The sequence below is a fragment of the Apodemus sylvaticus genome, chromosome 20, assembly GCF_947179515.1.
Source record: "Apodemus sylvaticus chromosome 20, mApoSyl1.1, whole genome shotgun sequence".
In the NCBI taxonomy this organism is placed as follows: domain Eukaryota; kingdom Metazoa; phylum Chordata; class Mammalia; order Rodentia; family Muridae; genus Apodemus; species Apodemus sylvaticus.
In genome coordinates, this window is record NC_067491.1 from 27,356,442 (window position 1) to 27,373,940 (window position 17,499).

General features: G+C 35.3%; 1 protein-coding gene across 1 annotated transcript in view; it reads left to right on the forward strand.

Annotated features, from left to right (window-relative positions):
- Positions 1 to 17,499, forward strand: part of Acss3 (acyl-CoA synthetase short chain family member 3) — a 209,998-nt gene that overhangs the window by 62,034 nt on the left and 130,465 nt on the right. The window contains exons 3-5 of the mRNA XM_052165757.1: positions 7,957 to 8,145; positions 12,049 to 12,183; positions 15,981 to 16,121. Of these exons, the coding sequence (XP_052021717.1) occupies positions 7,957 to 8,145; positions 12,049 to 12,183; positions 15,981 to 16,121 (465 nt within the window). The remainder of the gene's footprint in view (positions 1 to 7,956; positions 8,146 to 12,048; positions 12,184 to 15,980; positions 16,122 to 17,499) is intronic.

Here is a 17,499-nt window from a genome sequence, read left to right on the forward strand (position 1 = left end):
TTTCAAAGAGTCACATCATTGTTTTAAGTGTAATATTAAACAAGATATTTTCCTAAATGAAACAGTGTCATTCTTATATATTCATTATTTTCTGCTTTAGAAAAATAACAGCAAATGTCACTGTTGAATATATATGGTATGACACTGTTAGGAAATTTTTGTATTTCTTTAATAGCATGTCTATTCCTGCTGTTGTAGGATGAGAGACCTTTCTTGAAACTGTTGTAATAATGTATAGTATCATGTTTGCTTGAAACTCATTTTAAAGTTGAATATAGTAAAGACTCACTGTCTTCAAAAATGGCTTTTCTGGAAGCTTCACTTATTAAAACAACTGCACATGCCTAGAATATTAGACAGTTTTGTCTTCATTTCAAATATTAAATTGTGTTCAAATAGTGAGTGTTCATAGATATTTACCTGGATACTCATCTGATACATGGCCAAACAAAAATCAATCATGAAAAATGAACACTTGGAGATGCATTCCCTGGGGTGCAGGGATGCATGATCAATGATCAATATGTGATCTAAAACAAAACAAAGGTATTTTCAGTAATTGCATATTATACCCAGAAGGTCTTCTGTCTCCCAAGGTAGTAATACATGTTTCTTCAGGTATTACTTGTTAACTTTTACTTTTGTCATAGATTTTTGTATAAGATTGCTTGTCTGCAGCTGGAATAAAACATGCTTATCCAAACAAACTTGGAGAGGAAAGAATCTATTTGGCTTCTTAGGCTGCCAACCATTATTGCAGGAAATCAAGGCAGGAATTCAAGGCAGGAACCCAAAGCCACAAACTGAATTAGACTATGGAGGAATGCTGCTCAATGGCTTGCTCCCCATGACTTACTCAACTTGCTTATTTAATACCAAGGACAACCTGTCCAATGGTTAAACCATCCACAGTTGTCTGGTACCTTCCACATCAATCATCAATAAAGAAAATGCCTAACAAATGAGACCACAGGCCCATCTAATGAATGCATCCCTCAAGTAAGATTTTCTCTTCCCCAGTGATCCTATTTTGTGTCAAGTTGGAAAAAACTAAGCAACTCAACAATGGATAAATTAATACATTGATTCTCTTTTTGATAAATTTCTTTAATTTTTTTAAATTTAAAGTTTATAAACACTCTAGAGCTCTAAGTGTGGAATAGCACTGCTATATCTTTGGTGTTAAATTTTCAATAGCACTACATTATGTGAACCATTATAAACTCTTAGATGGCTGCGGTTTCCTGATTGTTTACACTCTGTTGCTATTACTTACACATATTTTAAAAATAATTTTATTTGCATTTGAGACAAGATTACTAAGTGCTTTGTTCTGGACCTTCTTTAAAAATTGACTCTAGAGTTAATTTTATTAAGAAATGGTAAATTATATATCATAAAGCAATGTGTATTAAATCAATATATATTTACTTTTATTGTTATGAACTAATACATTTTCACAAGCTATTTGTTAGAAGCCTCACTATAAATATTTCTTCCCAAATATTTTTTCCTGTTAGCAACCTATTTAAAATTTCAAATTACGGTGAAAAGATAAGAGACACTTGATATTGAAAATTATTTAAAGGAAGGTATCCATGTTTCTCATGTAAACATTTGTACCAATTCTAGTGTTAGCATAGTCCCAAATGAAAGGCAATAGGAAGGTCAAACATACTCCATCTAGTGGTTGCACAGAACTGTTACATCTTAATTTGATGGCGTGTCAATCAAAGCAGGGATTGTTAGTATAGTTATTTGCAGAGGCTAAGCACATATAATACATAGGTGAAGTAGGTAGATAACAGAAAAATCAGTTATTGGTGACTATCATACCTTCTTTATAGTTATGAAACTATGGTGTAAGATCCCAGTAGAAGCATATATACTCAGGTTTTGCAGAAAGTCTTTTAAATTTAAATGATATCATATATGATATTTATATTAGATGCACTCAGGAATATAAGTGGCCCTCAGTTGATTGGTATCCTTTAGAGCACAAGCCTGGTATTATGAAGGCTTCCTAATTTTCAGAGAAATCACCAGGTTATCTGAATTTGCATATTGTCTTAGTCCACTTTGTCTGTGACAAAATATTTGAGTCAGGGTGGATTATACAGAACACTATGAGAGAGAAAAGATCATAGTGGACAGAGATTCATTCTGCTCTCAGAAGGGCCAACTTTTATCCCACAGGAACCACCTTTATCCCTGCCAACAGTGATGCTTATAATGACCTCATTTTCTTATCTGAGATCTCAACACTTAAAAGACCTGTTACAACTGAAAGAAAAAAAATAGTAACCCATTCCTTGTACTAGGCATCTTATTTGATATCATATAATTTCAGTTTGGCCTGTCTCTCCAACTATATGGCAATGCTATTTAAATTTGTAAAATTTTCTTCCTATGAATTTTATTAAGCTTCTCCTTTAGTATTTTTCCATCATTTTCCTGCCTTTAGCCTTTTGCCACTGACCAGGGACAGGACAAAATATCATTGTTCTGTGTTACCATTATGATTTAAAGGGAAGCTCACGCAATGTCTGGAGCCCTTAATGTCCTACAGATGAAGGAAGAAGATATCCCCAAGTTCCTTGCCACAGAAACCCACTTACACAGCACAAAGTTTGACTTCTAGATGGAGTACTACATCTACAAAATAGAAATGATGTTATCTAGGTCACAAAATTGAAGAGTACATTGGAGAAGGTATTGATCAAGGTCAAGCCACTCTTGCTGTTGGGAATCCTGCTGATCTCCACAAACACTAGTCAGAGAGCTGTGCTGAGCTTTACTGCTGCCCCTGGAGCCACTCATGCCTGGGAGCTTCACTAACCAAATTCAAACAGGCTTCAGAAAGCCAAGAATTATAGTGGCAACTGATCCTAGGCCCGAACACGACTTGACTCTGTTACACAGGCCTCTTATGTTAACCTGCCCACCATTCTCAGTGTAACAGGCTTTGCTTTGTGACATGTATGGCCCTTACCATTCCAAGTAACAAGGGATTCATTCAGTGGATCTAAGGTGGTGGTTGTTGGCCCATGTAGTGCTCCGCGTGTATGCCATGATCTCCCTTGAGTACGCATGGGATGTTATGCCTCATCTCTACTACTACAGATATCTGAAGGAGACTGAGAAGGAAAGCAAGTTGTGGCTGAGAAGATTATGCCTAAGGAGGAATGTCAGGGTGAAAGGACTGCATTAGTTCCTGTGTTCACTGATGCTCAGCCAAAGGTAGCAAACTGGTCTGAGTGTGTGCATGTGCCCGCCATACCTTCATGTTTGCACAGAACACAGGAGTGGCCTGCCAGCCACTAAGGACTGAACAGCCGCTTCCACTGCACAGACCACTCAGTGGTTTGGAACTACCTGTGTGTGGTCCTGAGCAGCACTGAAGACTCTTGAAAAAAACAAAAATAAGGTGGAAGGAAAATAAAGTTTTTATATGTTAGGAGAGAGAGCCTTTAGTATTAGCCTTCCCTTACTTTATCCTGTACTTTCATTCCCTACATCTTTAATCCAATTCTGATTTTCATTTTCATCCCTTTATAATAACACTATATTCTAATACCCTCTCCGCACTGGCCCCTTATGGTCTACCTAACTTCTGTAGATATTCTAGATGAAGCACTTATCTAAATCTTAAAAGAGAAATATCCACATACAGGAGGAAACAAATGACATCTATCTTTTGGAATCTGGGTTACCTCACTTAGGATGATTATTTTTACCTAGCTCCATTTACTGGAGAATTTCATTTTTCTTAACAACTGAATAAGGTTTCATCGTGTAAATGTACCAAATTTGCATTATCTGTTGATCAGATGATGGGCATTTAGCCTATTTCCATTTTCTGGCTATTACGAATAGAGCAGTAATGGGCTTGGGTGATCAAGCATCTCTGTAGTCATATTTCTTTCAGTATATGTCTAAGAGTAGTGTAGCTGGACTTTGTAGTAGAGCAGTTTTCAGACTTTTGATCCTTCCCCCTGATTTTCATACTGTTGCATACTCTCACCAGCAATGAACAAGAGCTGTCACTTTGTCATTTCTTTTATTTGTCTTGGCTATTCTGACTGGGATAAGATGTAATATCAAAGTAGTTTTAATTTTCATGTCCCTGATAACAAAGGAGGCTGAAAGTGTCTTTAGGTATTTCTTAGCATTAGTCCTTCTTATTTTGAGAACTCGCTTGTTTTAATTTTATATTCTATTTTTTTAGTTGGGTTATTGGTTTCTTGAGATTCAGGTTTGGAGTTTTTTATGTTTTCTAGATATTAACCCTCTGTCAGATACATAATTGGTAAAAATTTTTCTGCATTCTGGAGGCTGACTCTTCTTGAATGATGTTGTCCTTTGCTGCTCATAAACTTTACATTTTTATCTTTATGAGGATCCATTTATTAATTGTTGGTTATATAATAATACATACATATATAATATAACATATTATCTATATTATATATCACATATATAATGTATAATATTACATTATTTAGTTCATGTTCAAAAGTCCTTTTATATGTCTATGAGTTCAGTCCTATTCAATAGTTTCCTTCCTGAATTATTCAGGCATCTGGTCTTACTTTGAAGTTTCTGGTCCATTTGGTGTTAAATTTTGTGCAGAGTAATAGATGTAAGTCTAAATTTTACATGTCTCTATCCATATAAATCACTGCCCTCCAAATTGCAGGCTATTGCTAATGTTATTGATTACCATCCCCAACCTAATAGTAAGACCCTACTGATGTTTCCTCAAACAAAGAGAAATTGAGTTGGTGTTCAACAATAGGCTCCACCCCTACTGAGTAACATTTAGTGTTCAAAGGTAATATATATGCTACTGGAAGAAATACTATAGAAATGATAATACTGACCTGTCTATAAGATAATCACACAAGTACAGTTGTGGCACAAGCATTATGCCATTCATGGGCTTAGGGTAAAGCCATGTATGTGTATGTGCATGTGCATGTGCATGTGTATGTGTATGTGTATGTATAATGTATATGTATATGTAATGTAATGTATATCTATGTGTATTGTATGTGTATGTGTGTGTATGTGTATTGTACATGTACATGTATATGATTATGTATATGTATATGCATATGCATATGTATATGTATATGCATATGTATTACACTTATAGATCAATGCCGCACTCCATGCACATCAGAGAAGTTTCTTCTTTCAGTACAGGATTATTTACACAGAAACCCTCAAATGGATGGAAGGCATTGGAGTACTCACTGCTAAATGAAATGCCCTTACTGTACCCATACCTTAAAGGCTTAGGATATGTCTAAGAGTAGTGTAGCTGGACTTTGTAGTAGAGCAGTTTTCAGACTTTTGAAGATCCTTCCCCCTGATTTTCATACTGTTGTGTACTCTCACCAGCAATGAACAAGAGCTGTCACTTTGTCATTTCTTTTATTTGTCTTGGCTATTCTGACTGGGATAAGATGTAATATCAAAGTAGTTTTAATTTTCATGTCCCTGATGACTAAGGAGGCTGAAAGTGTCTTGAGGTGTTTCTTAGCATTTTTTCTTAGTAGAATAGGGGGCAGACTCATTGTAAGCACCAGAGATGATGCGACATGATAACATTTAACATAGGCAATAGGACCAATGCACACAAACACAGATACTGTGTATGCATGCAGGAAACCGGTTCTAGTAAGGCATATCCCAACGTGGAGAAGAGGAAGTGTCATCCCTAAACAAGAAGTTATTAACTGATAGTTTTAATTCATAGTTCCCCATAGAGAGGGAAAATTGGGTTTGTTTTCAGCTGAGTGAGACTGGGTATATCAATGACATTCCAGGATAGGCATCATTCTCTAGCATAGTTGGCCAACACAAAATAATACTCCATGCTTTTTGTGTGCTTGTTTTCTTAAGCACACAAAGTTTTAAGAAAGAGAAAGAAATGAAGTTGCATGGTTCAGGAGCAAGGACAAGGAGTGGTAAGAGATAGGAGGAAAAAGAATAGAATCAAAACACATTATATGACAATTTACAATATAAATAAAAATAAGATTAATAAACTTCAGCCACTTCACATCTACATGGAGGAACCAATTACTTTAAAGGGCTCACCAGTTCACAGTCAAACTAGAGCAAATATGAAACCTAACAAATTTTATACATTGCTTACCTGTTATTATCTGATATAATTCCAACTGAAACTCATTGTGATGTCACATTAGGCCAGTTGTTTATCTCTATGAGATATAGGTTTTTAAAAGTAAGTTCTTCAGTCTCTTGATTTTAACTCTTTCAGTCGACAGAAACATTGTGGGCATTTTCCAGTTGTTTGTGTGTGAGACTATGGTTCACTAAATCATCATTTGTAGATCAGCTTTTATTTGATAGCAGACATTATTTGAAATGTTAATGTTAAACTTGTAATCAAGCAATCTTGTTTAGAACTCTACTCTGCTACCTATGAGCAGGGAAGGCTAGGATCAGCCCATGTATAATCTTTGGCTGGTGGTTCTGACTCAGAGAGTCCCAAGGGTCCGGGTTAGTTGTCCCCTTTCTCTTTTTCATAGTTCCTAACATTAGAGAAACATGGTGAGAATTCAGAGTTGTTTGAACTCATCAGAAAGAAGAGGTAGAGAGAAGTGATGAGAAATGCTAACAGCTGTGTGTCCCAGTTCCTTCTCTCAGGCCTCCTCTGCTCATTTTTTTAAAGGATCCTTTGTTTTTTAAAGCCATAATTCTTGTGGTTGCCCACTGGGCCCTTCAGACACCTCAACCGTGACCTCCTCTGGCTCTCGGTCTTAAATAGCATAATTATAGATATCTACTTATTATTCTCGGCCTTCTACATGTCTTTGCTAAAATGTGGCTTCCTTAGGGGTGTCTCTACTCATTGTTTCATTGACAGCTACTCCTGCTTCTCTCAGGAGACTGATGATCTTTGAACAAAGCATGTGCAATTATATTTAATTACAAGTTTTCATTCCACTAAAATTAAATACTCAGAGGGTAGTATCTCCTTTTATTTACAGATCTGTTCTATCATGTAATGGAGAGTGGGGGGGGGGAGAAGAAGGGAGATCAGATATTATTCCTATTTTGGTAGAAACATTTTTAAGTGGAAGAACAGTTTTTAAGGGACAGAATATTAGACTTATACTGAAGTCTGGACATATAGCCTGTTGTAATTGGGTGTAGAAAGTTTTCTCACAGTAAATTACACATGTGTTTATGAGCTGTTTTGATATATTTTTACTAGAAATTGCAAAAGAAAAAAAACCAAACACATTTTAAGAGGAAAGACATTTTAATAATTGATCCCAAAACACATAATAGAAGTGTAAAGAGGTTTGTGTCCTTGATCCAAAAGGAAATTATTCTGTAATTATTTTATGTAAACTCTGTATATATTTTATATATATAGCATAAATGTATGAAGAAAAATTGGCCCAAGTTATTAAAAATGCCAAGAAGAGGTCAGTGGCCCTGATAATTTAATGTCATTTACTAACTATATGACGTCTGGTTAGCTGTATGTTACTTCTGAGCCTCAATTGCCTAGCCTATAAATGGGAAAATCAATGTCGTCAAATCTGCTTTAACCGAGTTTACATATTTAGCCATGACTTCTTTCCTAATGCCTTTATTTTCACAGTTAACCCACCAAACAAATCTGCTTTCCTCTTTCAATATAAATATCAAGGCCTGATAGGTTGCTTAGTAAATATGCTGTGTGAGGAGGAAGAAAATGGAGTTTTTCTGACCCTGTGATGGTAAACCCTCATACGGAATGATTTAAAGTGAAGAGACACTGTTGTTACCATGACTAAAGCATTCTCTTCATTATCAAGTACATTCTCCAAACCTCTTCAGCTTGCCACAGTGGAGATGGCCATCTTCTAGATTTACTCCCTCAGCTTCAAATTTAGTGAAGTAACCTAGTTCTAATGATTTTCACAACAGGTCTCTAAGCTGGCTGGTGTCCTGGTCAAGCAGGGTGTCAAGAAAGGTGATACTGTGGTCATCTACATGCCCATGATCCCACAAGCAATATATGCCATGCTGGCGTGTGCAAGGATAGGAGCAATCCACAGTCTCATATTTGGAGGCTTTGCATCCAAAGAACTAAGTACACGCATTGATCATGCGAAGGTAAGTGCTTTCTTCAGGATCAAGTCATTCAGCTGCCTATAGCGTGCCACTTAACTGTGGAGGACTTATTTAGGCATTATTTTACTATTTAGTCTTACTTTTAAATGGAATACTCAGACTTTGTCTCTCCCTCCCTCCTTCCCCCCTCTCTCTTTCTTCCTTTCTTTCATTTTTCTTCCTTTCTTCCTCCCTTTATTTTTCGCTTCCTTTTTTATTCCTTTCTTTCTCTTTTGCATTTAGCTACTCATCATACACTAGTTTTGGACTTAGTATGATATCAAACACATCCTGTTAGGTCCTTAGAGGAATATAAAAGAGGAAATGAAGCATGTGCCTTCCATGATATCTTGTTATGTACTGAAATGTATAAGACACCCGAGAAAAACAAGTGATAAGTTAGTTCCTTCTTAGACATCTCTAAGTCCCTGATACTTTTTTTAGAAGTGGGCAAAAAATGATTATTATAGAGATTGACACATAGCTACAGGCTTTAGAGGGGACACGGGAGACTGGTGTCATATGTCTAAATTGAGTACTAAAATAACAAATTCCTTAAATCAATTATGGAAGATTCTAGATGTTTAACCTTAAGTCACTTAGTTTATGATTTATGACTTATATAACTGAAAAAATTGGTTCTTCATTTTATGAATTTAGCAGCTGTTACCACACATTTTTCTGAAAGCTGTCATGCAGTGAAATATTTTAGGATTTGTATATTCTACCTTGTTTCTGATGCAGCCGTTCAGCTGCTAGTATAGCACCCAAGTACTCCAAGAGATTGATGAAGATGTCTGTGTCACAGTAAAGCTTGACACAAAAAAATAGCATAGACTTTTAATATAGAGGTAGAGACATAGTCTTTCTGTTGGACGGCTGAAGAGGGGTTCCTGGAAAATGGAACTCTATAAGTAGAATCTTGACTGTGATATACTGGTTGACCAGGGTGAGACTATGAGATACTCAAACAACACAAACCAACATCTAGGGGCAAGAAAGGAGAAAAGGGATTTGTGAGAAAGCCTGATTTTAGCGGGTCTAAAAAGTAGGAAGAGAGTACCCTAAGTCAGACTCCACCGAACTTACAGAAATAACTGAAACCTTTAGAGCAGGCAAGTGTTGTATTTTAGGTGATGTTAGAAGACAGCCTTGCAGTGAGGGAAGCTGAGAGCTCGAACAAGGATCTTTGGTACATATTCTATTTTCAAAGCTGTTGTGAATATGTGAGGTAAATGGTGGTAGGGAGATCAAGGAAGGAAGGAGAAGATGGCTTACCTTACAGTTACAGAAGCCTCAAATACAGTCCAGAGAGGTCTAGAGGTTAGTATAATAGACATTGTGAAGCAGGAACAGTGTAAGTCTGTGTATCTGCTTCATTTGGAAAGCAGTTAGTTATTAGAACTGGGAAATAATTTTGTGAAATTGTTGTTGAGTTATTTGCCTTTTGTTGTTTGTTTACTTGTTCTTCTTTTTTAAAACATATTGAGTTAGGCTCATTAACAAACAAATAGCAACAGCAACAGTAAAAATACCTTAAGAGAATTATAAGTCACTTACTTGTAAATAGAAGGAAAAAATATTGAGGAGGCTCTAAACTTCAAATTTTGGAACCCGAAATCCTGAACACCGTTTTGACAAATGTGTTGAATGTGTTACTTGCTTTTATGAAAACTTTTATAACATATAAGAAAATTAATATACAAAAAACCAAGTCTATTTATGCTATATCATTGAAGGAGTTTCATTAACCATACACATGCATGCATACTTAACCTTACTAATGGATTTATGCAAAACCATGCATCATGTCAAATTAAATAAATTTATGAGTTAATAATGATTTTAAAAAGTAGAATAAAAGTTATTTTGACACCATAGAAGCAGTGGGGAGGGAGATGGAATAGGAAGAGAGTTTGCGAAGAGGAAACCAAGGACAATATTTAAAATGTAAATAAATAAAATAACCAATAAAAAAGTTATTTTGACAGATAAACAATGAGAAAGAGTATTCTGGGAAGTCAGTCCAAACACTGTAAAACCTAATAAATACTGATAAAAGTAATGCCAAAGGGCTTATTACCCAGAGAAAGAGTCCATTTTTGACTTACTTTAATTGTTCGCATGTCTTAAGTTTAAGTGTGTTGTTTATTTATTGCATAGCCTATTTTCATTTGTCCCAGATTGTAATCTTAGGAAATGCCATCAAGTGCTATGCTCACACACACTAAAGATAATGTGAACTAAATTAAAATGTGTATCGTTTCAATTTAATAACATGAAACAAGAATTGTTTCTATTTTCTATATCCATTCTTTTTTTTAAAAAAAAAAAAAGTCAGCTTACTATAGTTGGATAGAAAGATTCTGAAGTCAGAGAACCATCTCCTCTCTGCCTCTACCACCTCTAACCTGAGGCAAGTTATGTAACTACAGTGAGCTTCAGCTCCACAAATATTAAGTGACATTCAAAAGGCAACATTGGCTGCGTGAGTATATGTGTGGCATAATCTAAACCTTCCCTAAATGCCCTATATTGTAACCAGAAGTCAGACTTCAGGGACAGATAGATGCACTACCTTGGAGTGACGATCTGTTTCCTGACTATTCATTGTGTGGCACCTTGTCTTGTAACAATATACTAACAAAAATAAGGATGTACTTGTTTCTATAAACTCTTGGAAAATTTGGTTTACATTCAAGGTTGCTGTGATGTGATGTCACAAGCACTCTATTAGGCATAAGAGACACAAAGATATTTGATATCCAAATGTTTAATTGAAGTGCTTACTGTATTAGGAAAAAGGAATGTGTGGACTCTAGTTCCGTATCTGGGGAATATCCTGAATTTTCCAATGGAAGAAGATTAACACAGACACTCCAGGGACACCTTTCTGTTACTGTTAAAATCTGCAAATGAGTGTTTCTTAATGACAGGAGGAAGCCCTGAAATTGTGAGATATAGACAAGTTATTTGGTAGAAAAATAATCTATGGCAGGGCTAGTGGCACACTCCTTTAATCCCAGCACTCTGAAGGCAAAGGCAGACAGATCTCTGTGAGTTTAAGGGCATCCTGCTCTAGGAAGTGAGTTCCCAGGGTGTCTAGAGCTACAAAACAACAACAACAACAACAACAATAATAATAATAATATAAAGCTATATAGTATATGCTAGCACAATTTTATGTTAAGAATAAGGAAAGAATCAGTAAAACTCTATTAAGTTTTGGATTGCCTACTTTGTAGTATTTCTGAGCTAACACTCCTACAGAAAGATCTGGATCTCATCTCTCTCTCTTCTCTCTCTCTCTCTCTCTCTCTCTCTCTCTCTCTCTCTCTCTCTCTCTCTCTCTCTCCCTCCCCTCTCCTCTCCTCTCCTCCCCTCCCCTCTCCTCTCCTTTCCCTCTCTCCTCTTCTCCCCTCCCCTTTCTCTTTCTCTGCCTCTCCCTGCCCCTCCCTGCCCCCTGTATGTGGGGTGTGTGTGTGTGTGTGTGTGTGTGTGTGTGTATGTATGTCTGTATGTATGTCTGTATCTGGGTAGATTTTGGTGTGTATTCATGCATATACTGTGTGTGTATGCATTTAACGGATCATTTTACTGGATGACAGGAGATTTACTTGACTTAAAAAATATTCTGGAAGGCATTTTATATAGTTCATATTTATGAGCCCTAAGTATCATTGAATGAATAATTTAGAACAGGTGATATATACGTATAAATGATCAGGCTTTAAAAAGGGACTTATGTAAAGGACTTGTTTTTTTTTTAGGCTATTTATTTAATAGCAAATAGAAACCAAACACTTCTTTCAAGACATTAAACTGACAGTCTACACTAAACTACTGTGTGATCACCTTCACAGGGATTATTAAAGCTTTTCTTTTTTCTTTTCCTTTCCATTTTAGCCTAAGGTGATTGTCACAGCATCATTCGGCATCGAACCTGGAAGGAAGGTAGAGTACATCCCACTCCTAGAAGAAGCACTAAGAATAGGACAGCACAGACCAGACAGAGTTCTCATTTACAACCGTCCAAATATGGTAACTTGAAGCTTTAATTTCTTCTTTCTGATGGGATTATGCCAAAGATAATTGTAGTTTTAGACTTTTGAAAACTACAGCTGTTTCATAAACTATTAATATCCTGAATATAATTGCAATTATGGGAGGGGAAAAAGATGTGGATGATAGGGTATGTGGAAAACTAGGTGAAAATAACTAATAACTAATAATAGAGCATACAAATGCAGGTGAAATCAATGTAAGGTGAAATTAATGAAAGGGCTTGTGTATGGTTCTCCTGGGCCATTGTTTATTACTTTAAGTTTTATGATAATACTAGTTAATAGTAACTATCTACTATTTGGTTATCAAGATAAAGTGGATATTTTTTTCAAGATTCTACTAGAATTAAAAAAAAAAACTATCCCAGGAGCTGTGTTGTTAATCTTATTTGAGGAATAAGAATCATCATACGTTAAGATGTAGTACCCTGCCTAACATTCTTGATTTGGCCACAAGCACTTGCACTGTGTGTATATTCTTAAACCCACTGCATGACCAGTTAGAAAGGTCTGATTAGTTTACATGGAAAATATCTTTAATAATTAAGGAAAGATTTTTTTAAGCCAGAGATAGATTACACTCAGAAAATTATCTATGCAGATAAATTGTTCTATAATCCAAGGAGGATGAAAGATTGCAGTAATAAAAATGTTCCTTGCAACTTTGACCTGATGCTCACCTTGTATCCATTCACAGTCAATTCTTTAGCTACATACAAAAGGACTAAGTTATTAAAATTTAAAAGAAAAGTATTATTTTTTCTGCCAAAGATAAATTACAAAATCACAAACATCCATGTGCCCTTTGGTAGACCTCTTGAGATCTTTTCAGCAGAAGGTACTTAATTGACACATTTTGAGACTAACCCACTAAGACTATGTCATTTTGGTGAATCCATAATAAAAATCATTAACACATTAAATTCACTCACGGAGTTTCAGAGTCTTGGCGCATAAACTGCTACACTCCATGAATGTAGTGTCCTTACTATCTCAGAGAAGAATGCTAAGTTTCTGTGAAGCATTTATATTTTTAAGGGTATTTTGTTTTCATTTAAATCAAGGAACACAGAATCGGCAGCTCATCAGTCTAGGCAAGGGAAGGGTGGGGGAACGGCAGAAACACAGATACAGAAGTGTTTGAGTCTTTAGTAGTTACTTGTAGATTTGAATTCCTTTAGGCTTTGTGAAGGTATGTGAAGGTATTATGTCAGCCTGGGAGCAAGGTTAAGTGCTTTCAAGTGCCTTTGCTTGTTTAGTTCTTGCAGATCAATGAGTTGGGTCTTATAACTAGTTCCATTTTATTGTTGAAGAAACAGAGTCACGAATCATCAAATACCCACAGTCTCCTTTAAATGACAGAGCAACATTCACACTCGGGTTTGATAACTTTTAAACAAGATATATGCTATATCTTCTACCCCATACACACATCATATTTAGATATAAAGTCTCCTTATTAACATTTTAATAGGATTCTCTTCTTTGAATAAAATTGTTTTAGCTCCTTACCCCACATGACTGTTTCACACACCCCCATACCCTTTGCCCATTCTCCTACATGTCTCTATAGAGGAATGAAGGCTTTTCAAATATCTTGTCTTTCCATGAGATCTATTGGTTACACGGTAAAAACCCAATGGATTGGGTTTGCTTTGAATTTCAGAGAAAGAAATGATGAGGTTGGGTATTGCATCTCATTAACAAGCATCCACTTTTGCCAAATAAGGTAAAAGTTTGGCTGTTATTCCTAAGCCTCAGGCAAACTATGTCAGAACCAAAGGCACACTTCTTGTCACCCTGGTCTTCTCCCAATACTGGCTGTTAAGAATTCTAATATCTAAGATGGAGTGCTTATAGAGAGAAATACAAACACACACACACACACACACACACACACAAACTCACACATGCACGCACATTTTATATAATAAATGTTAATGTTGCTAATTCCATCTTTACTTCATCAGATCCTTTTTATTCACACTTATAGTTTTTTAGCCTAAGGAATAACCATTTATTCCAGTGCCTATTTCATTAGAGGCTTGGAAAAATCAAAACTGTTTGCAATCACACATCGATTTTCATTTTGCAATATGATGCTTTTTACAGCTCTACAATTATGATGTTAAGGCTTTGATAGTTTGAAATTGGTTACTTTTATTTTACGCATAAAAAAAATGAAAGCATGATTTTCTCACAGTTAGCTGTTCTGTTTATTTGATACCCACTACTACCTATCCAAGGGAGGCAAGAGAATTCAGCTATGCTTGAAATATAAGCATTACAAATAGTGTTCCATTCACACTTTTATCTACAAGTGAATAAATATATTCAGACATACTGTATTTGTCATACTGCCTTCATGCATAATTTCCATTATTAGAAATTATAGAATATTTCTAAATGTGCATATGTAAATGTGGGACAAGCATTTGTATCCCAGAATATAGAATATATAGTATTATATATAAATATTTATAGTAGGGATCCTGGAAAATGAAATTCTTTTTGTTTGTTTTTGGTGTTGTGAATGCCCTAGAGCCTATTAGAGTAGCCCTTGATGTAGTCAATAGTTACATATATGTCTGCCTGTGTTATCCATTTACTCTGCTGAACTTTGTGTATTGCGTTCTGTTTACCTATTTCTTGAGTATAAATATGCTGATATACCAGATGCATGTCTTTAATCCCTGAACTCCTCAGGCAAAAGTAGGCAAATATCTCTGGTTTTGGAGCCAAGTCTATATAAGGAGTTCCTGGCCAGACAAAGACGCAGAGTTTGACCAGGTCTTCAAAACAAATCAATCCAAACCAAAACAAACTAAAAAACAAACCAGAACACACCAAAAGCAAATACCTTCCCTGGTAAGGAATCTGGTTATTTCAAGAAGTAGCTTGTATGTTCTCTTATGCATTTTCTCGTTAGTGCGACTTTTCCGCAAGCCCACTCCTTACTCTTCACATTTCTGCCCTCTTAATGGCCACTTCCATTTATTTAAAGTTACATCTATTCATGACATTGCTGTTACCACAAAATTTGTACCAACAAATCCTTGTTCTTAAAGAAGGAAAAATGAGACTTTTCTACTACATTAATGACTGAAAAGGAAGAAATAATTTTGACTCCATTATATACTCTCTTTAATTTTAAATATTGGTTTCCCTCTTGAGAAAATACAAGTGGAACTTTTTCTTATCCCTGAAGGTGTCTTGATTTGTTCCATTAGAAAGGCAGCCATAGTACTACACTCAAATGTGCCTGTATAAAAATATTTGAATACATTGGGTGATATTTCCTGGTAAGGACAGAGGATCCAAATTAAAAAGCCAAGCTGTAACTTAGTTTCTCCAGTTACTTGTGTATATTTTTATTTTGAAGCATATCTCTGAATTAATTAAGTCATGTATTAATAAAAACAAACAGCAATGACAAAACAAATAAACCAAAAAAAAAACCAAAAAAAAAAAAAAAACCCAATACAAAACAAAACAAAAAACAAGATAGTATCACGTTGGAGTGCTTAAGGGTAGCTCTAGAGTGCGGTAACAACATATGAAAGACAAACTAACATCAAAACCCTGAGTTATGCGAAAAGATAGCAATCTACTTTAACTTATAACTTTGAGATTTATTCACAAATCCAATGTGTAGTGTCGGGAATGCTCACCTTTCTAATGGATGCTCAAACTTAAAGATTAAGGCCCTCCTTTGTTCTTCTGTAACTTCATCAATTTAATGTGCGTGTTTCTACATTTCTTTTTGCTGTGTAGGAGAAAGTGCCTTTGATGTCAGATCGTGATCTTGACTGGGAAGAAGAAATGGCAAAAGCCCAGTCCCATGACTGCGTGCCTGTTCTCTCAGAGCATCCATTGTACATTCTCTATACATCTGGAACAACTGGGCTGCCTAAGGTATTTGCTTCCTTTGAGATATGCACAGCGGCAGGTTTTCATTGCAGTATATCTGTCTAATTAGGAAATGAAAATGCTTGCAGGTTGTAGCTTGATTCTAAACACAATTCCATTATTCCTCAAATAAAGTTTGATATTTTGAAATATGCATATCATTTATTATCAAATAATAACGTACTAGTATGAATTAGTGGCACTCTTCTTGAACTGAAAGTAAAAGATAGATTGAAAAAGTATTCTTATTTTTTAAAATGGAAGACTACATTCTATACATTATGGAGTGGGTTGTTTACATGTATTTGCATTGTATGTGTATGTGCATGTGTGTATGTAAGGGGTAACCCTGTATGCCATAGCAGGCTTGAGAAAATTAAGGGACAGGAGATGAATGCTGGTTCTTTCCTTTTGTTTCATGGATTAAAGTGATCAAAATCAGGACATCATACTGAGTGGCAAGTACTTTGACCTTCTGAACCCTCTTGCCAGCCTTGAAATACACCTTTGACCAAGAATTATTCAATACCTTGTTATAAATAAGAAGTTGAAGTCTAGACAATTTGAGCCAGAGACAATTTATCCAAACCATTCAACTATTTGATTTGTAATAAGGAGATACTTGACATCTTTCATTAATCTATCACGAAAGGTGTTTTTACAGGAAAAAAAAAAGAAAGAAGGCATCAATATTCATGAATGTTATCAACAAATAGCATGTTAGTGATAGGTCCTGAATTCTGAATGCATCTTCATAATTTCCTTGTTTACCGTGATTAGAGGGTTCAATATTCATTTAATCAGAATTTTACAGGAAGAACAACCTTTCAAAATTCCATATGTCTCTTAGTAGTATTTATTTATCATCTTAGGTATTTAGAGCAACAAAGGAAAATGTAATGTAAGCATATTAAGATAATGACTCCATTAAATTTACTTTAAAGAGAAAGCTTAAGGAAATCCATGGAAGAGTTATGTGTGAGAAGGAAAGCATCAAGTAGGAGAACACATGCTCTGTAATGACAAGCTTCATCACATTGTTTTCTTCTATTGTGTTCTGTGTGCAGTTGATGCCCAATAATCTTTTGTTCTTTTGTTGGCTATCTAAATAGGCATGTGCATATATAAAACAATATTTGTCTTGTTGAATTATAATCTAGGATTTCTATTTTTTAACAAATCTAGTTACTTGAGAAATAGATATTTTTTCATTATTGAAGACCAAGATTTGTTTGTTTAAGCAATCCAAAGGATTTTTTCTCATTTTGTTTTTCTTACTCACAAGTCCTATGCAGTTCAACTGGGCATGTCTCCATGAAATTACCTTGAATTCAGCAAAGTTATAATTTTTTTATAAAATTCTTAATATGAAAGGATAACCCTA